Source organism: Paralichthys olivaceus, chromosome 12, assembly GCF_024713975.1.
Source record: "Paralichthys olivaceus isolate ysfri-2021 chromosome 12, ASM2471397v2, whole genome shotgun sequence".
NCBI classification, from domain to species: domain Eukaryota; kingdom Metazoa; phylum Chordata; class Actinopteri; order Pleuronectiformes; family Paralichthyidae; genus Paralichthys; species Paralichthys olivaceus.
In genome coordinates, this window is record NC_091104.1 from 3,831,080 (window position 1) to 3,857,073 (window position 25,994).

The following is a 25,994-nucleotide window of genomic DNA, read 5'->3' on the forward strand; positions in this document are numbered from 1 at the left end:
ACACACACACACACACACACACACACACACACACCTCTTCATTCTCATTCATTATTTCTTCAGACAAAAAAATCAAAAACATCAAGAAACAACCAGACAACAATGACAGACAGACAGACACACACACACACACACACACACACACACACAGTCAGCCTCTCTGTTGGTAGTGACAGCCTACAGTGATCCTTGTTGCCTTTTATTTAAGAACAAAATGGAGAATCTTTGATCAGAAAGAGTGTGTGAGTGTGTGTGTGTGTGTGTGTGTGTATGTGTGTGAGTGTGTGTGTGTGTGTGTGTGTGTGTGTGTGTGTGTGTGCTTTAATGTATGAATGCAAATGAGTGAAATTATATCAAAATGTGGTTTTGAGAGCGAGGAGATGGAGGGGGGTGTAATTAAGTCACCAGCAGGACAGTCTGCATCTGTGTGTGTGTGTGTGTGTGTGTGTGTGTGTGTGTGTGTTAAAACGAGAGTCAGTCTGCTCATGAGTGTTTTCATTGCTTATTCTTTGTCTTTGCATAGATGCATTCATTTGTATTCATGTGTCAGTCCATATGTTCATGGCAGTGTGAGTGTATATACACCGTGTGTGTGTGTGTGTGTGTGTGTGTGTGTGTTTGTGTGTGTGGTTTCTCGTCAGAGCAGAATTCCTTCACCCTCCTCCCTTAATGAAAAATAAATAGTCTCCACTGTTTCAGAACATCGACTCAATCAGCTGCAACAAGGCTCTTATTTTGAAATAAAATCCTGATCTGAATTTTTTTCCCCATAAATTGTTTTCAAACGTCACAAAAGAAGCGGAGGAGAAACCGAGTGAGCGGAGTCACCTCCTGAAGACGACTGTGCGTTTGGTCTGTTAGGACGTGGAGCTCAACTCTAATAAAAACATGTAGCTCAGGAGAAAGAACCGGTCGTTTGATCCCCACCTCCTCCCTGCAGCCCGCAGGCCGAAGTGTCGTTGGGCGAGACACTGAATCCTAAATTGTGTTCAAATACAAACCTGAGTTTCTACAGCAACACACAGATTTATCCACTAACAGGAAACTGGAGGAGAAATATCCAAACTTTTCCTCCGGCCGTCCGTCACAGTGAGCTGAAGGAAACAAACTCATTCCTTTGCTCTCCAGGCGACGGCTCGTTAACCGACTGTTCTGTCGCCGTCGCTTTCCTACAACTTTCATCAAACTCAAACACTTCCTCTAATAATCGGCGCTGCCGTATCCATGTTTAACAAGGTAACATGACACAAACCATCTGTGGCTTTCGCAAAAAAAAAGAGAAAGAGAAAAAGAAAAACACCCACTTTACATATTCACTTTTACATCCACGTAATTAAATATTTGAAAAATATCAGGAATGGAAAATTAAAAGAGAAAAAGCCCACCGCCGCCACTATCAATTTATTCCCTCTCTCAGAGTGCATTAGAGACGTCAGATTGCCGTTGGCAAAGACACAGAAAGAGCTTGATGGTTTTTTTTAAACTCACTTTATAAATTACATTTTGGAGTGCTTTGGCATGCTAATACCTGCTGCCACGGAGAGCAGACAGCGTTAATTATTTCTTATTGGGATCGGCGGCGATTATTTGCATATTTCATTTAGCTGTTATAGATGTTGCAGGTGGGGGGGGGAGGGAGGGGGAGGGCGTGTGAGACACTTTTCACTTTATGTCTCACCAACTTTTGGAGGAAAAAAAAAAAAAAAAAGGTGGATTCACTGAACCTCTGTGTTGGCAGCGGCTTTAATTTAGGATGATTTCAGTCATTTCCATGAGCTGCAGCAGATTATTGGTGATAATTAAAGCATTAGCTTCGACGTTCACGCAGAATATCACAGATTTGAGGAACTCTTGGATGAGAAGCTCAACTTTTTGAAAACTCAATGGAGGAATATGTGTCTTTTAAACAACATAGACTTTCAGTCGATTCTTAATAAACCTCCTGAACGTCCAAACCGAGGGTCACGCAAACGATTACTTCTGCTCTTGATAAATCTGGTTTGTATTTAAAAAGATCTTTTCGAGTCTCGATGACACTCAAAGCTGTTTACAGAACAGTTTGACATTCACACACACACACACACACACACACATTCATACAGCTTTTTTTTTTCTATGAGGGACAATTCAGGGCTCAGCATGTTGCCGAGAACACCTCGGCATTCTAAAGACCGGGATCGAACTGCAGACCTTTTGGTGCCAGTGAAGAAGTTCCTGGGACAAACCTACGTCCTGTGGACGGGGGAGGGGACACTGATGTTGACCATTACGATTTTTTGTCAAATTAAACGATGATAAAATACGTCACCGTCTGTCACTTTGTGCTCCAGCGGCTGATTCCTGACGTGCACGCACACTAACTCCACTGAAGTTATTTCACAACATATGAAGAACACTTATGGAGACATTAAAGTTGAATATGTTAAATATCTCAGGACACTTTATGCATAAATGAATTCCTGATGGTGCAAACTTTCATCTTTGAATAAGTAGCCTACAGTGTTGTTGATGTGAACGTGCTGCTGCTGTTACTGTGTCACTGTCTGTAACAGAAAAGCCCTGCAGCTCCACACGCTCTGAGAAGGACCTGAAAATGCAGCTCAGCGGATCTTGAACCAGGGATTAACACCAACACTGAGAAACCATCTTGATAGGGGGTGGTTGAACTAACATCCCAAACTTCCCAACTTTAATCTTAATTTATGTAAAGTGCTGTGTGGCGGAGCTCCGCGAGCGGGACGAGCCGTCTGATTGGCTCTATCAGGTATCAGGCAGGAGTCCAACGCTCGGTAATTTGATTTTAAAAAACGCGTAATAACCTGAGGTCAATATTTAAATCACTCAGAGGTGGAGAGGAGCCGCTCTGCGTGTTCAGGATGCTTCAATCTCCACACTCGGATCCCTATCGCCCTCCCATCCCCTGTTCCTCCTCCACTCCCTGTGCTCTCCTTTTCTCTTCCTCGTCTTATCCCCCTCTCCTCTCGTCTCTCATTTCCATGTGGCCTCCTCCGAAAAAACACTCAACAGTTCAAAGACTCTGGTTCCTTCTCAGTCTTAATGTCCTGAGATCTACAAACCAGTGAAGGAAACAACTTGTGCTGCGTTCAATGACCTGGCGCTCAAACTAAAATATGAGATCTTGAGCTGAAGCGATTCATCAACGAATTAACATCGACTTTGATCATTTGTGTTTAAAACTTTTTAAAGTCATTAAAGATATTTGGGGTTCGAAGAGAATCAGACGGATTTATTCAGTAAGATTATTAACGAGTTGCATTTGGTTTCATCTCGAGATCGTGAGACTCAAACACGTGTAAAAATGGATGACTTCCTGTTGAGGCGGCGACCACAGGCTCCACCAGGTGTCATGTGTCTGACGCTCGCGTTGTGATTCCTCAGTTGTAAAGTGTCATTGAACGCATCACACTTTGTCACCTTTTGTCTCCGTCAGGTGAGAGACCGACTCACCTGTTCTCCATCGTTCTCCCCCTCCTCTCATAACCTCACCCCTCCTCCCTGCCTCCTCTCTCATATCCCCTCCCCCTCCTCTCTCTCTCTCTCCCTCCCTCCCTCCCTCCTCTGTGTGGTCTGTAGGTGAAATAGAGGCCTGAGGCCAACAAGCTGTCTCCACCTGCTACACTGATAAGACACACACACACACACACACACACACACACACACACACACACACACACACACACACACACACACACACACACACGCACAGTCAGAGTCACCATACAGTTGCCAACAGTCACAAACACACACACACACAAAAACACACGTTAAACATTATTTAACTCGAGTCAGAGACTGAGAGAGAAGTGAAACATCCGAGGTCACTTATCACAGAGAGAGAGAGAGAGAGAGAGAGGGAGACAGAGAGGGAGACAGAGGGAGACAGAGAGGGAGACAGAGAGAGAGAGGGAGATAGAGAGAGAGACAGAGAGAGAGACAGAGAGAGAGACAGAGAGGGATACAGAGAGAGAGAGGGAGATAGAGAGAGAGACAGAGAGAGAGACAGAGAGGGAGACAGAGAGAGACACCACTCGTGTCAGAAATTTTGATTCATGCTTCCCTTAGTGTGTATTTGTGACAATATGTACACCTGTGTGTGTGTGTGTGTGTGTGTGTGTGTGTGTGTGTCTCAGGGCTGTTTGGTTCAGGTTTGGTTCAGCTCTCTAACAGGATTTGTGTCCCCCGTGTCTAAAGGAACATGGTCTAATCTGGACCCATCACCTTTCCTCCACCTCACCCCTCACCCGTCCTCCCCCCGGGGGGACACCGGTACGTTCTTGAAAAGAAAAATAAAACATATGAAATACACAGCGAGGCGTGTTCGATACCGTGCGTGTGTGTGTGTGTGATTTCCTGGTGTTCTGACAGGAAATCACCTGACGCACACACACTCAAGAAATGTGAAAGAAAAATACAACGACCCGATGTTTTTGTGTATTTATACGATAAACTTCAGCTTCCGTCTCCGTTCTACTTCCTTCAACAAAGGAACGTTTGATGTGTGAAGCTTTGGGCGAAACTCCAGGTAGAATAAAACACAGACGATTGAAAAAACTGCTAATGGATCAAATGGATCTGATTCATGTAAACAACATTTTCTTGTGAAGAAACTTCATTTGGAAAGAGAACGTTTCTCCATTCGCTCGACTTTGTTCTTCTCAACTCTCACGTTGGTAATATATCGTCTGTCCAAACACCAAGACAGCTCCATAACACCTGAGTGATGAAACTCCAGAGAAAGATTCAGATTCCGGTGCTGTCACTGAACGCATCCATTCACCTTTTCAGTGTGTGTCTGTGAGTGTGTGAGTGTGAGTCTGTGTGTGTGTGTGTGTTACCAGACCAGTCCAATCCCCTGTAATGTGACAGACAAATCCCACTAAGCTGTTAAATATTACACTGCTTTCACACTCATATTAAACACCTTTCCACCTCTCACTCTCTTCCTGTGTTCACTCACCCTGCGTGCACGCACACACACACACACACCCACACACACACACTCAACCTTTACCTTCATCTTCAATATGCAACAAAATACTACAGATGTCACTTGAAAATCTTCGCACACGCACAACAAATCTTTAAAATGCAGCAACTCACTGCAGAAGTAACACACAATATTCTCATGCAACTCTCACACACATATAGCCTGTCAGTGTAAGTGTGTGTGCGTGTGTGTGTGTGTGTGTGTGTGTGTGTGTGTGTCTGTGTGTGTGTCCCCTAATCCCCGGCGTTGGCCGTCTTGTCAGAGCGTTATATTTGCTGGTATCACTGTATCTTTTCCTCGCTGCCTAATCCCACCACCCCGCCTCTGATATTTCCTGACATTTACATGAATCGCCCCTCTACTGAGGGAGGGACGGAGCGAGGGAGGGACGGGGCGAGGGAGGGAGAGCTGTAAGACGGAGAGAGAAATGGAGGGTGAATGAAGAGAAGGACGATGCAGGGGAAGACGGTGTGAAAGTAAAGGTCTACAGGGCTTTAAATTGAAGGGAAACAGCAGAGGAGGGATGGAGACAGGGATTGAAGGATGGATGGATAAAGGAGGAAAGGAATAAACAGGGAGGGGGAGGACTAGTGCAAGAGAAGGGAGGAGGAGGAGGAGGACAAGAAAAAGTCGATGAAAAGGAGTTAAAAACCGATGGCGAACAGATAAATGGTAGAAGTGGGATTAGGGATGGGAAAGGAGGGATTGTTGGAGGAGGGATGGAAAAGCAACGGAGAGAGTCAAAGCAAGGAAAGAAGAGATGGATGAGCAGACGAGTATGGAGAGGGAGATGGAGGGTAAAGATGGAGGGATGGAGGAGAGGAGGGATAGTGAGGGAAAGATGGACATGCAAAGAAAAAATATTTAAAAGGTGGATGGATGGATGGATGGAAAGGAAAGGTAGAACAGAAACAGAGGGTGAGGGATAGTTACTGTAAAAAAAGAAATGAGAGAGGGAAGGAGGGAACAGTTAGATGGATGGACGGATGCTGAATGATAGTTCTGTCTTTCTGCTCCATCTTTTAATTCATCCGTTTCATTTCTCTGCCGCTCGCCGTGAGGAGGAAGAGGAGAGAGAGTGAAAGTCAAAAGAAGGACGGATGAAAACGACAGGACGGAAAGAGGGAGACGTCTTCGACCTCAGTGTGTGTGTGTGTGTGTGAACATATGTTAACACCAATAACAACAAGCTCTTATGGGCACCAGGAGACACACACACACACACAGGACGACTCTTCGGAGGCTCGTTAAGGCCACGCCTAAACGAATGACCTCACACCACACCTGTTGTTGCTACGGCGATTAATTAAGAGAAGGGTGGAGATTAACGACGCTCCGGAAACACTGAACAACCTCGAAGTTCATTCCGCAGAGTTGAACTGTTGTTCGGCTCTGACGACCTCCTGTTGTGTCAATCACGGTTCGTTCTTTCGATTTCAACAAATACTGTGAAAAGTGTTTCGGGGAGAAATCTCCCTCCTCTGAAGTCCTGAGTCAGAGAAACGCCGTTTTCCTGCAGCGATTAAATCACGATGAAGTAAAAAAGGGAGGTGACACAAAACAGACGAGCGGGGATTCGAAAGCTGAAGAAGACGAAGCAGAAGAAGAGACGAAGAGTAATGAAACGTCTTCCGTCTTTTATTCCTACAACAACACGGCGAGGGGAGAAAGTTAAGTGATGTCATCAGCGCTATCGTCATTAGCCGCGGATGATAATGGATTCAGATAAATGTGTCCAAACACGTTAGACGTTGAGCGCGGTGGGGGGGTGGGGGGGGGGGGCACCAGACGCCTGCAGAGCCGCAGTCACATTCACTCAGTTGCAGGCGAAGCGTCTCAGAGGCGGGTGTGAAATATGTCATTTGCTTCTGCTCTTAATTGCACTAAAAATGAAGATTAAGAGGATGAATTATTGATACAAGTTGGTATTTAATCTTTTGTAATGAATAGTGGATCCGCTGGTTATAAATATTGCACGAGGCTTCATAATTTGATAAATTTATTCCAATTTGCCCTTTATTTTGCCCTTTAGTCAAGGTTACGTTCATTTAAACACACACACACACACACACACACACACACACACACACAATCCCAGAGACACAACAGATGCTCACACTGAAAACACACACACACACACACACACTTAAATGAACTGCAGTGAATCTACCTGCCCCTCTGCCCTTGGTCATTCCTGTTTCATTTTCTTTTTTTAACCAACGTCCATAAACACACACATAAACATGTTGCCCTTGGTTGACCTTGCCCCCCCCCACCCACACACACACACACACACACACACACACACACACACACACCCACCACTCTGCACCGCGGTGTCTGTGGCAGTAATTAGGCCATGCATCTGATTGTCATTAAAGAGCACGAGCGGATAATGAACACACAGTAAATCCACGTTCTTTTCCTTTTTTTACTGCACAAATTATTGTTTATTTCCTCCATTAGATCATGAATCAGTCGGACGACTCTGAATGATGCTTCACGCTCAGAAACACGGAGGTGACTTGTGTTTAAAAAGCTTCGAGCTGCAAACAGTCACAGGTGAAACGTCCAAACCAGAGAAACACACTGCGGATCACATTAATATTATTATCAACATATTTATTTTATCTCTTTTTGTTTTCTCTTCTTTTTTTAAAATCCGGATTACTCAAGAACTGAAGTTGTTTCTACCACACTCGGTGGAAACGTGTTATTGGTCAGTGGAGAACTGATTCGGTGTGAATCTGGATCAGAGGCCGGATCCAGGATTGTCTTGTGTCCCTTTATTTACCACTGCAAGAGATTTCATGGATTTCTCAGAGTTATGGAGGAAATAAACTATAATTCGTGCCGTAAAAGAAGAACAAATAATAAGAATCGTCTTTTTCCTTGGAGGCTGATTCTAAACTTTCGCAATAAGACAAAATAATTCACCTGGGTGAGTCTGAACTTGAACATTTCTCTTGTTTAACAAGCTGCTTTATTCAGCTCCTGGTGAAAACCTCCCGGACCATCAACACTGAGGGAATCCTAACCAGGAGGAGACTACAACTCCCATCATCCCACACTGAGCTTGTTTTCATTGAAAGCCCCCTGGTGGCAAAAGAATGACTATTATTATTATGACGATTATTTAAAAACATGTCCTGTTACGACTGAACAAGCTGGAAGTTGTTTTGCTTCTCGTAAGTTTTGCTCCGATAGTTTGGATTCAACGATCTGTTGCCCACTACAGACACACAGTGAATAATTCAAAATATATCACAGACGTATAAGAAACATGTGATGTTGTGACTGGTTGTGTGTTGGTGTGTTTGTGTGTCTGTGTGTTTGTGTGTTTGTGTGTTTGTGTTGTGAAGCAGCAAACAGAAATAATTCAGCAGGTTCACGACTCAGCTTGTTGTTTGGAGGTTTTACGGATCAAAGCTTTAAGAGCAGAGGGAGATTCACACAGATAATGAACGGACTGTTAATGTGCTGCGGCCAAGCAGCTAATGGACACACACACACACACACACACAAACACACACACACACACACACACAGGTAGTGGCTGGCTAATGGCTGTCACTGTTGAGTGATCACAGTGATCAGGCTGCTGCAGCTCTAATTGCAACTAAACAATCTGAAAACAACCAGAGTCAGGTCCGCTGGAGGAGGAAGAGGAGGAGGAGGAGGAGGAAGAGAAAACAACAGGGAAGAGGAGGAAATGAGAAGAAAAGAATAGGACAGAAGAAGATGGAGGAGGAGGAGGAGGAGGAGAGAACAATGAGGAAGAGGTGAAAATGAGGATAAAGAGGAGGAGGAGGTGAGCACAATGAGGAAGAGGACGAGAACAATGAAGACAGATGAAAGGAAGAAAAAGATTTACAATAATGAATCAATGAAGGAGGGGGGGGGGGCAATAATGAGAAGACTGAGAGAAGGAATGAAGGTGGAAACACACACAAGAAGAACAGAAGTGATCAGGAGAAGAAAAGGACAGAACAGAAAGACGAAGAGAGGATGGAGAGAACATCATCCATCTTTATTGACTTGAACTAAATGTGATGCTGAAGGACGGAGCGTGGATCCTGTTCTGACAAATCAAAGGTTTCGTGTGTTGGTTGGTTCTTTGTTGTTTTGGTTCGTTCTGGATGATTTGGACGTAAACTGCTTTTTGAAATAAAACTATGAGTCATAAAGTTTTACGGACGGTGTTTGTAGGAGTAATAGTTGTATTTAAAGTATTAAAGTATTCAATCGAAAAGGAAAAAAGCAACAAGACAGGAAGCAGGCGGAGGAAGAAATGTGTGTTTGTGCAGAAAGAAAAACACAAAGATGACTCATGGAACGAGACGTGAGTGACAGGACTGTCGCAGAAAGAGAGAGAGAGAGAGAGACAAAGGGAGATGACACCTAATTAACCAACTCCAGCCAATTAACCAGCAGCCAATAAGAAATGAAAAACCAATCAGGATGTTAATTGGCAGCCAATACAAACAATACAAAAACAGACTGTGTGTGTGTGTGTGTGTGTGTGTGTGTGTGTGTTTGTGTGTGTGTGTGTGTGTGTGTGTGTGTGTGTGTGTGTGTGTGTGTGTGTGTGTGTGAGATGAGGATAACAAGGATCATCGAAGAGGAAATTGACGGATATGAACCAAAGAATAAAAGACAAACAAAAAGCAGATGAACAGAATCACAGAAAAATTCAATGCTCAACACAAAAGTATTCTCTCTCTCTCTCTCTCTCTCTCTCTCTCTCTCGTACCTTGAGGCCGTCCGCCGGACTCGGACTCTGCCAACTCGCTGACGGCTCAGTCGAGGCTGCGAAGAGCTCGTGCGATTGGCCCGTGTAGAGGAGGCGGGCCTGAATGCAGCGGAGGGCGCGGAGCATCCAGCCGTGTTGGCGCCGGATCTGCCGCTGCAGCTGATCCCATTGGCTGGAAACCATGTGGAGGATATCCTTCAGACCTGCAGGGCGAGAAAAACAGAGAGAGAGAGAAACATCTGTGTCAATCAAATCATTTTACATCAGCTCAATAAGAAGTTTGAAAACTGTCCAGTGTCCAGATCCAAAAGATCCAGTCGAGGGAACTTCAACTCTTTTTAATTCTTTCATAATAACCTCACTCCTCCTCATCCTTTTCTCTAGATTTAGGAAAATATGAAATAATATTGAATGTTTCTTTCCCTCACGTCCAGTTTCTGCCCACTGGCTTCTCTCTCTCTCTCTCTCTCTATTCTCTCTCTCTCTCTCCATCTCCTTCTTTATCTCCGTCTCTCTTTCGGCGTCATTCATATGAGTTCTCCTCTCTGAAGGTCACTCTGTTAATCCTAATATTAATAATGAATGGAACAGAGTTGGGGCTCGGTTATGGCCACCTGTGTGTGTTTCAGTGTGTATCTGCTCGTGTGTGTAGGAGATGTGAATGAATATGAATATGAATGTGTGTGTGTGTGTGTGTGTGTGTGTGTGTGTGTGTGTGTGTGTGTGTGTGTGTACCTGATTGGTGGGAGGTGATGACAGCGAGCAGGGCTCTTCCTTCCTCCAGAACGTTCTCCTTCAGAACGCTGTGACCGTCCACGTTCAGCTTGAAGCTCTGAAACGCAGATTTCATCATCAGTGTCGTGACGATTTTTGTCCGACGTGAAGAAAAGTCCTGATTATTAAAAACGACCGGAACGATTAGAAACAGATCAACAAGATCGATAAACTACATTTTCATACGGAAACTATGACCCAAACTTTTGTCAGACTGAATCTGTGATGACAGTTTTCTTGAAGGTAACACTCACTTTCAGTTTTACGTCCAAATAAAATACTCTGTTGTAAATTTAATTCAATTTGAGCTGTTGGTCAAAATCATTCATTAAATCATGATCGTATTTATTTCAAATAATAGTAAAAACAATTGATGATTAAATGAATGAATTCATTGCAGATCTTATTTTTGTCGCAAAATCCCAGCTCCTTCTGCAAACCCTCAGTGTGTGTGTGTGTGTGTGTGTGTGTGTGTGTGTGTGTGTGTGTGTGTGTGTGTGTGAGGGATTAAAATGCTTCGTCCCATCCGTCTCCTCAGTGTGTATCCTGCTCCATAAATATTGGTGGTGTGGAGGTCTGACCTTGTCATGTGTTGACTGATGCCCATGTATCCCTCAGTGCAGACAGAGGAGTGTCTCAGGCTGGGTGTGTGTGTGTGTGTGTGTGTGTGTGTGTGTGTGTCTGTGAGTGTGTAGGAGCTCGGTGGATGAGATGGTTTCAAACATCCTAAACAAAGTCCATTTGTCGTTATCAGATAATTATCGGTCACATTCTGTTTCTCTGTGAAATGAACTCGTATTTGAGTTTTTCGAGCTCCTGCCGTCGTTAATCTCAGGATTTCTCATGAGTACAGACGAATCTTTGACGCTTTGATTCTGTATTCGTTTTTATTTGGGATCAAATATTTGTTTTCTTTGGTTAAATGTTCATCATACGCAGATAAAGAAGAGATCAGATGACATCACGCTAACACACACACACGCGCGCCTGCACACACACACACACACACAACAGTGTCTAGAGAGCATAGTGTGTGTCTGTGTGTGAATATGCGTGTGGAGCATTTCCCATTGCAGCACAGCAGGATGTCAGAAGTGGTTACCACCTGAGGTTTGAGCACCTTGAAGCCCACACACACACACACACACACACACACACACACACACACACAGGACTCTGCATTGACTTCCATTCGTTGTTTCGTTGTTTGAACCAAATATGAAGAAACTCCCTGACGGCGTTTTTCCAAAATCACGTTTGAAGGACGGACGGTGTCGTCGATGCAGAGGCATTAAAGAAAGAACCTTAAATGACCCGAGTGTCTGCAGCAGATAATATTTAATGAGAGGAAACAGAAGCTCTTAACGACAGAGATGATTTAAAATTGATTGTTTGAGTTCAGCGTCACTAACAGAAGGATCCCGATCGCTCGTCTACACGAGTCTGACGTCTCCTTCTCTAACAACACCACATCTGCTGAAAGCTTTAACGGATGTGAGCCGATAGCAGCGACTCTGTCCCGTACATATTACATTTCACAGATAAACAATAAAATATCACTTTGAAAAACCAAAGCCACGGCCACCTCTCCTCACAGCTCCGCCCCAAAAAAACACATTCATACATCAGCATCATCCAAATAAAACATGACTGTCTGCGTTCTCCGATCATTACCGCCTCGCAAACGTCGTAAATTACTTCAAATCTCACGGCTGATTGAGTAATTTTACAGAGTCGGCGGACGCTCTGCCCCACGTAATTTCCAGATAAGCTGGTGAAATACCTCACAGCTAATAAACATAAAGTACATCTATCAGCGCTACAGAAAACACAGCGTGACTGTCTGCGTCTCAGGGATAGTGCCGGCTGATGTTAGGGAATGAATTAGGTTGTGCAGATTAGCCGGGCTATCGGGGAGCGATCGTATTTCAGCGCCTTATTCCACGAGCGATCCGGCTCCGTTTCCTCAGTTTAATATATGAAGAGCATAGAATCGATAAGAGTAGAACAGCCAGCCATCAATCACGCGGTGATAAGGCATGCAGAGCGGCTCTGCTCTATGCACGTCAGACAACAGGCTGTGTATATGTATTTATGTGTCTGTGAGGGAGAGGAGGGAGGAAATAGAGACAATCAGCGTGAGCGGCCGAGGAGAAAAGACAGAAGGAGACAGACTGTGTGTGTTCGAACAAGAAACACAAAAGAACCCAAACAGAACCCACGTCACATGTTCTGCACTGAAAGACCCGTTGTTTTATTTCAGATCGTGAACTCATGACGTCAACCGAGTCTCGAGTCAGCGTCTCTGGACATTTTCTGGATCTTCTCCTGCTGCCTCCATTTTTAAAAAACATCTGTAAAACGTCAGAGTTGAGTCCATGAGAGAAAACATGAACGGGAAAACATCTGGAACCTTCAGAGTGAGCGAGCGGACGCATCGACGAGGTTTCTAACACGTGACGGGCGTGAAACTAGACGAAGACGTCCACTTGGACAGACGAGGAGGTTCCAGATGTTTTGGTGACAACAACACTGATCTTTCGGGGCGTCAAAAAGCTGCGTAACTGATAAACATTAATTCCACTGATTTAGTTTGAGTTAATGAGTTAATTGAAATCAACAAAATCAATTTCAGATTGACCTTCAAAGAGCCTGGATGGGTGATTTTTCAATTTATCCTAAATAAATCCTGAAAAAATGTGAAAAAGTAAAAAGTTTTTACTTTGATTAGGAAACAGGACGTCGGTGATTCAGATGATGAGAGTGAACAGAGCGGTGTGTGAGTGAGGACTGGAGGTGCTGCAGGTAGAGAGGCAGGTGAGTCTTATTTACAGCTAACTAACCTTCACTGCTGATATTTCATCTCATCTTAAACTTCCTGAACGATGGAGGCAGCAGGTGGATTTGAGGATTTCTCAGCTGCTGTCGCCACCGGGCTGAAGAGTCATAACTCCCTGCTCTGATTAGCATACACACACACACACACACACACACACACACACACACACACACACTCAGACGAACTGCTTCAAAGCCTGAGTGATCAGATTACCTGTTAGCATTAGCATATTAGCCTGGAGGACAAGGTAGGATGGCGTCAGAATCCAACCTAATGTTTCAGCTCTGGGATGTTAGCGAGACGCTGAGAGGTCTGCAGCGCTGATACGGAGACGACATTGAGGTTTGACATTGAGAGTGTGTATTGAGCCGCACGCACACGCACACGCACACACACACACACACACACACACACACACACACACACACACACGCTCAGGTTGATGAGACATGATCTGATTAAAGAGTCTTTGTAATAATGATGATCAAATCATCTCCATTCAGAAAGAGAAGAGAGAAACTACTGTGGTACAGTGGAACTCCCCGAGGATGTTTGTGTGTGTGTGTGTGTGTGTGTGTGTTGTCTCCTCTCTCCTTTGCTTTCTATTTTCCTGTTTTTTATTCAGTCATATAAAACCATGGAGCAGTTTTCTCTCTTTCCCCCTCATCCTTCCCTTTCTCATGCAACACACTCTTTCTCATCCTCCTCTTCATCCCTCGCTCTTCTTGTTCTCATGTCTCCCACAATCCCCTCCTCTTCACCCCCCCCCCCCCCCCCCCCCCCCTACACATTTTCCTTTAGAATAAATAAAGTGTAAAATAAAATAAATACATTTATATTTTTACTTTGTCTTTGCGTCTCTTTGTATTTAGAGTTCCTTCCTTGTTGCCTCATCAACACGTTCGCTCGCTCACTGGGACGTTTCCAGACATTTTACCAGGAGGCTGCAGGACAAGTTCCAGAAAGTGTCCAGAGACATTTGTTCTCACACACCGAGCCTCCAGAACATGTCGAGGACTTGAACATGTTCCTGCCTGATTAAAACACAGCGCAGGCGACCGCTGACAGAAACAAGGTTTAAAAGCCTGAAACCTGACGAGCTGAAGACATTTCACTGTTTTTCTTTTGTTTTTTAAAAAGCTCTTTTTTTTTTTAAATGGCCCGGAGCGATGGTGTGGTGATATTTGCACATGATCTGCATTTTCAGATTTGAGCTGGTAAATGGTGAAGTGGGACCTCTCTACCTCTTTATCTCCCCCTCCCCCTCCCTCATGTTGCCACCAGTAGTGTGTTGCTGCTGGTAATGGGATTCAAAGGCCTGGATCACCCATCAGACCCAATCAATAGGCCTTTCATTGGCCGCCATCTCTCAGCGCTGTACAAAGAGCAGCCTGTGAGTGTGTGTGTGTGTGTGAGTGTGTGTGTGTACGTGTGTTTCTAACACCTTTTCGGGACCTTCACTGGTGTAAATACCAACCTTGTTGGGACCAGAGCTGCATCCTAATGAGGTAAAATGTGATTTCCGAGGTCCTGGTTGAGGTAACGGGTTAAAGTCTGGACTGAGGTGAGGCTATGGCTGAGATTAGGTTTGATTTGGGTTTGGTTGAGGTTTACAGGTCAGGGTTAAGGTCAGGCTGTTAACAATGAATGGAAGTCAATACAATGTCCTGACAAGGATAGCTGCACAAAGTGTGTGTGTGTCTGTGTGTGTGTGTGTGTGTTAGCGTCCTCTTGCCTCACTGATCTCCCCGGGGTTCCGGAAAGACCTGTGCTTATTCGCTCCACGCGTCCTAAAACACACATATATACACTCTCTCTCTCTTTCTCAGACACACACACACACACACACACACACACACACACACACACAGACACACACACACACACACACACAGGCCAGCTGGACCAAATATTCAGCTGGGAGAGCAGCTCCACTCCGCCCACAACTGCCCTGGAGCTGTGTGTCTTTGTGTGTGTTGCGTGTTTGTGTTTATGTGTGGAACAGAAAGCAATATAGACAGAGAGAGAGAGAGAGAGAGAGAGAGTCTGTGTTTGTGTGAGACAAAATGAAAACCAAACACAAAGAGAGAATGAAACGAAGACAAACTGTCCCTGAAAATACAAAAGAAACTAAACAATTATCAAAGAGCTGGAGATATTTGATTTTACAATATTTTTGCTGAAGCTGTTTTCAGACATGAACATGAATTTGTTCAAATATTGAAAAAGTCAATAACTTAACTTCAATTTTCCAAACCTGAGCCAGTGTCATCACACACACACACACACACACAGACACACACACACACCAAACATAACCTGGCTGCAGTCATCAAACAATCACACACAATTATACACCCAAATACACACTAATAACTACAAAGTGCAAGTGTGACTATCGACACAGACACACACACACACACACACACAGAGTCAGTTAGCTAACACGCCATCAACAGTGCAGCAGTTCAAAGTCCTATTAGCGATGCTTTTTCATCCTCTTCTGCTTTATTTAACGAGACGCGCCAATTAGGAGACGGGAATTCTAATTGAAGCTAACCGCCGCTAACGTCAGCGCTGCTGGCACCCACAACAAAGTCGACACGTGTAAACAAACCAACAAACAAACAAACACACACACACAGCTGAAATAAATATGTGGATTTACAACTTGTGTGTGTGTCTGTGTATCTGTGTGCATGATGCGGCTCTGCAGGGATGGATATGGAGATGTTGATTTGGAAATCTGTCTAGGAAAATGCAAATGTATGTAAATAGCGTGTGTGTGTGTGTGAGAGAGAGAGAGAGAGAGAGTGTGTGCGTGTGCATGCAGCTAAAACACTGTCGAGCATACGTGTTTGCATTCGTACGCTTATATGCAAATACAAGCAGTTTGTGTGTGTGTGTTGTGCATCAGTTGGTTTTTACGTTAAAATGTGGTGTGTGTTCATGTCTTGTCTCCTGAATGCATCTGTGATGAGTGCTGCGATGTGTACATGTGGTTGTACATTTGTTTGTGTGCATGCGTGTGTGTGTGTGTGTGTGTGTGTGTGTGTGTGTGAGGTCCATATGTCTGCCATAAAGAGTGTGAGTAATTGTCAATTGTGTTCACATACAGTGATGCAGCACCCACTGATCTATGGGCTCTTGTTTTTTAGTGTGTGTGTGTGTGTGTGTGTGTGTGTGTGTGTGTGTGTGTGTCTGTGTGTGTGTGTGTGTGTGTGTCTGTGTGTGTGTGTGTGTGTGTGTGTGTGTCTGTGTGTGTGTCTGTGTGTCTGTGTGTGCGTGTGTGTGTGTCTGTGTGTGCGTGTGTGTGTTAGACAAACACATTTGAGGTTTCTGTTGTCTGGTAGAATGAACAAATGAACACAGTGAGATGGAGGGAGACATAAAAAGAGACACACAGGGAAGATGAAGGGATGAAGAGAGAGAGAGGAGGAGGGCAGATGGTCAGAAGAGATGAAATTGGAAGAGAAAGAAAGGACGAGCAGGGAGAGAGAGTGGAACAGAAGGAAAAGACAAAGAGATGCAGATGAAAACAAATTGGAACAAAAAGAGAGGAACCGGGATAAAAGCAGCGAAGATGAAATGAGAGTCTGTTTGTGCCGTCGTCCCTCAGCTCGCTGTTATTTTCCCATCATGCCTCTGTGTTTACAGGATGCAGTAACCTCCTGACCTTTGACCTCCAGACAAACTCACGACTGAAGATTCACTGAACCAGTTTTATTCCAGATTCCGAGTCCAGAGCTCTTTTTTCTCGAATAGTATTGTCGCCACTATCACTATCATCATGAACCATACATGGCATCTTGATCGCCCCCCTGGTGGCCGGCTGCAGTATAGGTCATAAACCCTCCTCCTCCATGTTAGCAGATGGGACAACTTAAAAAAAAAAAAATCAAAGTAGACGTCAAGTAAATGTTTGTCACAGATGGTTTCTCCTCGTGATTCTGATCAAGATGGCGGCGCCCGTAGCTGTGGGATATTTTGGATTCAGTTCTCGATATATTCAGAGGAGGTGTGACGTTCAAATGATCAGGTTTATTAAACAACACGAGTCAGTGAATTTGAATTTGAAGAATCACAAGACGACGGAAACAACACAGCTCAGCAAACGTTTCAAACAGAGTCGACGAAGGGGCCACACACACACACACACACACACACACACACACACACACACACACACACACACACACACACACAGGTGTTTGTGTTCGGCGCATGGACACATTCATATGCATGTATGTAAATGCATGTATGCAAATACAGGTTCATAAACCCATGTGTGCAATTTGCGTGTGGATTTGTTTGCGTGTAGCACTAATTTATATTTAACTGTATGAGCTTTAACACAGTGTGTGTTTGCTCCGCTGCACTTGTGTCTTCGTGAGGACACTTCTCACACACGAGTGTCTGAGTCAGACACGTTCACACTCTCCAGCGTCGTCTGTGTTCACGGCTTCGTCCTCAGATAGTTTTACTCTTTTAGTATTTTTCAGTTTCACGTTGCATGAAACTTGCATTTATTTTACGTTTGCATGTTAGAAACGTCTTCAGTGATTCACTCGGACAATAATCGAAGATTTTGGGGGAAAACTCTGGAGAATGTCCAGAGCGACTGCCTCAGACATTTGCATTCTCACACACAGCCCCTCGGGATGACTGCAGGAGATTATCTGGAGTACGGTGCAGGTCTTAAAGCAGCTTTAGTGAGATATATTAGAGGTGATGAGGGTTCCGACTTCGACCTGGAAATTCACAACTGAAGCTGAGGGACGTGTTCGCTACTGTGCATGTGCAGGAATTTACATCTTTATCTCCAGTTACTCTTCGGTACAACCAGTAAACAGCACAGGCCGATATCAATACGTGTTTCTTATTCAAGCCCCAGAAGCTGGTTGACGTTGGAAAGCAGCAGGAAGCTGTTGACCACAATAATCAGCTGTTTCGCACCATGTGCTTCTGAAGGGAATCAAACCGAGCAGCAGGTTGTTGCTCCCGCGTGTCAGAGCGTGTTCTGCATGAAGCCGAACCTCTCTCAGCGTCCGCAGGTCGCACCGCCGGGCGCGTCTTTGAGAGGCGGCGTGCAGCACCAGCTTGTTTTCTGACACTTCATTCACAATGAGTGGCGCCCCGCTGCGTCTCGGTGCTGCAGCGTGTTATGTGTGCACCAGCGGTTATGTGAACGAGGGTCCTCACGAGTGCATGAATAGCAGTTGAAAAAAGAGTGTGTGTGTTTTGTACCCTCACCAGGTGTGTGTCCAGGTAAACCCTGAGGCTGTCCAGCTCCTGTCTGGGCTGCGTCCAGTTCTCGGTGCTGTCCAGCGCCTCCTGCAGCCACGAGATGAACCCGTCCAACTGCTGCACGAAGCACTGGGGACGAGAGAGGCAGAGGCAGAGAGAGAGAGAGAGAATATTTAGTTATGTATATATGTAAAAAATAAAAGCAGCAGTAAAATGTACAACAACCACTGTCCTGAACCTGCTGGACTCACAGACACAGAATACAGCAGAGAGGAAGGAGGGATGAGAGAACAGATGATAGAGCAAAATAAAGGGTGAGTGGAAGAAAGATGAACAGATGAAACACAAAAAGGGAGAAATCCAACAGGTAATAAGAACACGCAACAGGAGGAGAGGGAGAGAGAGAGAGAGGCAACAGAGTGGAGGAGGAGAAGACGAGGGACAAAGAGAAGGATGAGAGAGGAGATGAGGAGGAGTTAGGAGATTATGAGGAGAGAAGAGGAGAGGAGAGGGGGATGAGAGATGAGGAGAGGGGAGAGGCAGCGGCTGGACGGTGTTTCAGAGCTGATTTCAGATGAATTAATTCAAGGACAGAAAAAGAACAACAACAAAAAAAACGAGGACGTAACAGGTAAACACACACTGAGATAAATACAGAGAGCGGAGGGAAAGAAAAACAGGGAGATGTTTTAAAAATGAAAAACTGAGAAAGAAAAGAATTCTAGATGAAATAAAAAGTGAATATATTCATCATGTATAAATACGGATAGATCCCCAAATGTAAAGAAAGGGACGAAAACAAAAGGGGAAGAAGGGAGAAAAAGAAAGTGACAGAAAAACCTTAGAAGAAAGGATAAAAAAAAAGATAAACACACGGGTCTATTGAAAGAGGAATGAGGGGAGAGAACAAGAGGAAAAACAAAGAGAAAGAGAGAGAGGTGAAGAAAAAGAAAGAGATGAAGAGTCAAGAGAGACATGAAAATAAAAGAGATAGAAAAGAGATAAAATGGTTGAGTTAAACATGAGGGTCCTACACACACACACACACACACAGAGAGGAAGAAGAGGAAGATGAAGAAGAGGAGGAGCACTCATTACTTGGTGGAGAGCTACTGCCATCTACTGGCCTAGAGGAGGACTAATGAGGAGACTGAGGCCAAAAGCAAAAAATCTAAATCTCAACAATCTGACTGAATTATTTAAAAAAAAAAAAATCGAATGACGTTCAAGTAAATAAAACATCGTCCCGACTTCCTTTATTTTCAGTTGTGGTTCTTCTGAAGAACCAGAGGGAGACTTGTGTGGAATCGTATCTGATCCAGTATCGATTCCTGCCGTGAAATCCACTTCACTCCTGAAGTGGAGCAGAGGAGACGGCTTAAAGGAGGAGTTTAAACCTTCAGTCACCAGATGAGACGGAGGTGAAGGAGAAAAGACACGAACAAGAGTTTAAACTGTCAGAGGGAGGTGGAGGAGAGGAGTGGAGACGACACTGGAGGAGAAGATCAGACGTGAAGTCGAGAAACGATTATCAAACGTCTAAACAGGTCTGAGCGACAGAGGAGAAGAAGAGGCCGGAGTTCTATGGCCGGTCGAGCTTTTTACATTGGAAACAAAAGGAAAACCCACAAAAGTTCCTCAGATTCGATCGAGCTGCAGCGAAACCACTCATGAATATCGGTCTTTTAAATATGTCTGATTTATTTCATCAGGATCCAGGAATTCTTCTCTGGGGAATTTGGTGAAAATGTCAAAAAATCCTTCCACCGAGTTCAGTGGAAATCTGCTGACAGTGGCTTCTTCCTTTAAGTGTCCCCGAGGCTGCGTCGTACGAAACGTAAAGATCTGGTTCATATCGTTCTGTGGGAGCGCAACACGATGCGTGTTTTGACTCTAAAATGATGCTTTTATTTAACGCCTTGTTCTTCGTTTCGTAAATACTACCCATTTCTTTAATTTCATGTTCACACATTTTAAAAAGCACCGTGAGGAAATGTTTTTATTCAGCGTGGCTGTAAACCTGGACAGGATTTAATTTATGAAAAGAAAAGATGAATGTGTGAATATTAAGGTAAAATCTGTCAGAAAACTCAGTTTGTATTTTTATCCTTTTCTCTAATAAAAGTGAATATTTCTGGGGCCATATTCTCCACTGATGCTATGAATAATACCAGAGAATCATTTTTTTTTTTTAGAAGAACATTAATAACATTAATATCTGGGGACGTCCTGTCATCGTGGCGTTCCCTCTCATGTTAATTCCACCTGACTGCGGCCCAGGGTGCAGCGCTGCAGGCGGAGACACCTCCACAGAGACAAGCGCCAAGAACACGACCACACAAAGGTCGGCGTGGAGCTGCAACCTGAATTTTATGCGGCCTGGAAACGATCCAGCCGCAGAGCGAGAGAGCGAACGAGACAAAAAAAAACACAAAGAGAGAGAGAACAGCAAAGTCATTTACATAAAACTGAAGACGTGAGCTCTGGAATTCATTCTCTCCAGTCAGACCTCAAACATCCCGTCTGAATAACAAGTGTAAGTGAGAGCGCAGATCATCGAGGAGACAATTCTAATACTTGGAGTGCTGTTTTCATATCTTTCACCGAGAGCGACGGAGAAAAACTAACGGCAAAGTGGAGGAGAAGGTAAATCTGATGGAAATGACTCCACCTGCCACATGTGAGCGTCCACGTTCACACCTCGCCTGCAAATCACTGCATCCAATCTGTGTGTGTTCATATGGGGAGAGGTGTTTCTGCTGGGCTGTTTACAGATGCTTCACTTGTGTGTGTCGGTGTGTGTGTGTGTGTGTGTGTGTGTGTGTGTGTGTGTGTGTGTGAGATACAAACCTTGACCGATTGAGCGGCCGTATGTTAATTACAACCGTGACCCTTAAAAAAAAAACATCGATATGATTCCGTCCATCTCTCTGCCGCTCGTTATGGAGGAGAGATGGAAATCAAAAGTATTGATGAGAGCGAGGGAGGATGAGAGGAGAGGAATAGAGGAGGAGGAAGAGGAGGAGGAGCGGGAAGGAAAGAAGAGGAAGAGAAGAAGAGGAAAGGAAATGAAAGGACAGGATGTAGGAGGAACGGAAAGGAAACAGACGGAAAGTAAGGGAAGGAAAGAAGGAAAGGTAAGGAAATGAAAGTACAGGGTGTATGGGGAATGAAAGAAAAGAAAAGGAGAGGGAGGGAGGGAAGGAGGAGAGAGGACTAGAGGAGAGGAAGTAAAGGAGGGAAAAGAAGAGAGGAATAGAGGAAAGGAAAGAATGGTTGAATGAAAAGACAAAGATGAGAAGAGGAAAGAAAAGGATGAAGGAGAGGAGGAGAGGAGGAGAGGAGCAGGTTGTGTGATGAGAAGATGAGATGAGGAAAACGAAGAAGAGAGAGGAGGTGAATAAGAGGGAGGAAGAGAGGAGGAAGAGGATGAAGGAGCAGCAGAGGGAGCGCCGTTGGTTTGGATATCGACCAGCATGCACTGGGCTGCCTGCGGCTGCTTTGATGTCTCTAAACCAGTGCGGCTCCTGGGGGGCAGAACGGCATGCTGGGAGCTGAAAACGCCTGATCTGATCCTCTGCCGCCCGGATAGCCGCTCTGATTCCTGCTTCATCTCTTCCTCCTGTGGTTCAACTCTTCACCGCCGGATAATTACCGTTCAGCTGACGGCGCTTTCTGAAGGACGGCGCTGATGGACCTGGACTCAAACTCCCGACGGACGATGTTTGGCTTCGGTGATTAATATGTTACGGACTATAGGTCTGATCTCTGTGCATCCAGAGCACGAGACGAACCCAGAGAGCGAGAGACGCTCCGAGGTTTAAGTCTCTCAGTGAGAAGGTAACAGGGATGTGAGCGGAAACTGAAAACGATGGATTCTGTTTGACGGAAGCAGCTGATCGTTTTATTGTTGTTGTTTATTCATGTGAGGGACTCAGCACTGAGTCAACAAGGTCGATTAAAGGTGACGTCAGGTTATGAGTCGATTCTGTGAACGTGACCTTTAAGTGTAGAGCTGCACATGTTCCCCAAGATATTTTCCAATACGCACGATTTTTCACGCTGAATAAAAACTTGACTCTGATTTTGTGACGTTTGAGGTTTGTAAACATTCGGCTTCAATTCAAAATCAAAGATTCACAAAGACTGAAGATAAAGACGGACGACAGAAATGAAGCCAAAACATCGTGGATACCAACTCGGCCATTACAACATCTGGACATTCTGCGAATTAGCAAATCGATGGATGAAGCCACAGTATCAAGGCCCCGCCCACACAAGTGATTCTTTGGCTTCAGTGTCACTCTGTGGTTGTTACTTATATAAAGTTTATTCCGGAAAAGCCGAAAACTTTATAGAATAATTCCCCTCACATGTTCGTATTATCATCCCGCCTGTTAGCCTCGAGCTAATGGATTAGCCCGAGGCTAACGGAACTCGTCGGGATCCGAGCAGCGTGAGTGAACCAGTTAAAAAGGTAAAAGACCAGAACCAAATTCACACTGATGAATTTTCCAGCGCTGGTTTTCACAAACGTTTTCAGGGGGTTTGAGGTGAAGCAGCTAATTTCCACGTGAACGTGTCACAGCCAACACGTCCCGCTGCGCCCGCCACACAACTCGGGGGGGAGAAAGTTTGATTAGAAATTCATTAAAATGACTTTTAATAGAAAACATGGATTTCTGTGCAGAGTCAGGACGAGACCGGACTGACTTGAGGTTCCTCTCCTGCAGGATTTTTTGAGTGTTTTGAATTATTATCTTTGGAAACTTGATTTCATAGAGTGAGAGAGGGATTAAAAGAGGGGGAGGGGATCCACAACGATACGTTTTAATGTTCAATTCTAATTTTTAAATTTTTCTTCTTCAGTATCTTAAATATTCAAATTGTTTTGACGCAAAGCAAAAACATTTAGAACAAAAAACTCAAAACGTAAACAAATATGGACGTGTACTAATTTTATGTGAAACTCTTCTTCGATCAGATATTTGCTGCAGCCATCAGTAAATGAAGTTAATACCTGACGTTCATAAGCAGAGACAATGTTTTGTTTAGTTGTTCTAATTCCATTAATGACCAAACTGATTCGATGTCTATAAGGTCGGAGCGCTGCTCATTCAAAGTTTGTTGACGTTGAACGTTTCACGCGTTCCAAAGGTCGGACCCTGGACTCCACGAGTGTGAAGCTGATGAACCGTCCTCTGGACACAGAAGATGTCTGGAGTTATCAAACTGATCATTTAATCTCCATCACTTGCTTCTCTTGGTTTTTCTCAGATGTGGTTTTCGTTCTGGGAGTTGACTTTTATTTAAAACTCGTTTTCAACAAGTGCTGAGAATAAAAAGGTTCCTGACAAACGAGTCGACTCTGCATGTTTCCTTCGCTCGTCTTTACCTTCACCTGCTTATCTATAGAAACACAAGAGAAAAAAACACAACCCCCCCATACACACACACACACACACACACACACACACACACACCACCTCTCCCTGCCCCCCCCGCCCCCTGCGGGGCCAATCAGACGAGTGCTGATGCGAGTCTGTTGTGTGTCTGTCTCCCACTGCTCGCAGATAGGCCGGCGTGCCGCAGAGCCGCCAAACACAGACACCTCACACTGAGGACGCCGACGCCGGCCCAGACAGCACATACAATGTGATCACATGACGCGTAGGACACTTATCTAACCGACGGACTGTTTCTCCTCCAGTTTTCTTTCCCGTGAACGTCGGGCACCGCAGCCCACACGGTGCAATTACAGCAGGCTTGGGTTTCTGTGTACGTACATCTCCTGCGTTGGTCTCATAAACTTTCAGGAATCGAGCCGCGGGTTTTTACGTGACGTGGACGCAAAGCGATGAGAAAGGTCAAGGTCGAGACAGCAGCGAGGAGTCGGTGAAAGGGGGAGAAGAAAAACGAATATATTCATGTGCAACAGCAAAGGCAGCGTGAAGGAGTGAGAAAGAAAAAGTAAAAGAGTGAAACTTGGAGTTTGTTCGGTGGGCGATGAGGTGACGAAGGGATTTGACATGTTTTATAAAGTCAGGGCCTTTGAGTCTCGAGTTCCACATGATCTCAGACAAACTCAAACTGATTCCAGGAAGCACTTCTACTCTTTTTTTTTAAACGAGCCAAAAGATCGTTACGGCTTCATCGCGACATTATCACACGAGCTTCACTCAAGACTCTCGGCCGAGTTCTTCACTTCTGCATTTTCTTCACTTTGCTCCTCCAGGAAACATCCGTTTGAAAATGAAGCTGCAGGAAAACAATGGATTCTTCTCTTCTGACAGAAAGTGCAAGTGATTTTATTTCCCACCAAGCGACAGGTTCAGACATGAGATTCTCTCACTTTCTACTCTCGTCAAATCTACTCGACTCCCGACAACAAACACAACCCAGACCCCCCCCCCCGACCCCCCGAGGAGACCAGACTTCCTCCACAGATCATATTCTGCTCCGCTCCCGGATTTGATTCATTTCTGCTCCGGCACTGATCTTTCCACCGTCTCTCCTCCCTGGACGGGTGATTTTTCTTTCATTCTTTCTTCTCGTTTTTATTCTGCTCCGTTGTATTCAGCAGAGACTGAGCGGAGAGAGACTGACTGTCATCCTCCACACTGAGACTCTTCTTCTTCTCCTCTCTTCACTTCCTCCATTAGGCAGCTCATCCATCGCCATGATTACATGCTGCTAATTAAGCAGCTAATCAGCTAATTACCCGGGAGCAGAGAGGAACGAGCAAGTGTGTGTCTGTGTGTGTCTGTGTGTGTGTGTGTGTGTGTGTGTGTGTGTGTGTGTGTGTGTGACAGCAGAGCATCCTGATGTGTTTTTTGTGGGTTTTATTTTGTTACGTCAGGATTTCAGTTGTTTTATGCTCGTTTGTGAGTTTGTGTGTTTATTTCCTTAAAACTTTGGAATTAAATATTTTTGACAAGATGGTGACTCAGGTCTGCTTCTTTATATTTCAGTGTCTAATGAACATGAAAATACACAGACCACATTAACTCGCAGCTGAAACACTGAGTACCAGTCTGAATTAAGTCCCTGAACGCACCGTGGAATATATAAAGCGTCGCGTCTGAGGCGTTCAGGTTCCTACCATGAGGGGATATGTTCAGCAGGTTGGTGCCCAGTGTTTCCACAGCTGCTGTTGGTGTCAGACTTACAAAAGTGGAGAATGTAATGAATTATTATTTTACTTTAATGTATAGAGATGTTCCCATTTCATTTTTTTTGCTTCCCGATACCCGGACTTTGCATATCGGCCAAATACAGATCCAGTGAACGGGTGTTTGAAAAAACTTGTGTAATGCATTAAAATTTAGATATTTAAACTAACAACTCGCTCCATTCAAAGGAAACTTCTACAG

At 44.6% G+C, this 25,994-nt stretch overlaps 1 protein-coding gene across 5 annotated transcripts in view; it reads right to left on the minus strand.

The window, feature by feature from the left end:
- Positions 1–25,994, minus strand: part of akap6 (A kinase (PRKA) anchor protein 6) — a 121,610-nt gene that overhangs the window by 71,700 nt on the left and 23,916 nt on the right. For all 5 annotated transcript variants that reach the window (XM_069536254.1, XM_069536257.1, XM_069536256.1 and 2 more), the window contains 3 exons: positions 18,628–18,750; positions 10,497–10,593; positions 9,762–9,964 (listed from right to left, as the gene is read on the minus strand). In XM_069536254.1, the coding sequence (XP_069392355.1) occupies positions 9,762–9,964; positions 10,497–10,593; positions 18,628–18,750 (423 nt within the window). The remainder of the gene's footprint in view (positions 1–9,761; positions 9,965–10,496; positions 10,594–18,627; positions 18,751–25,994) is intronic.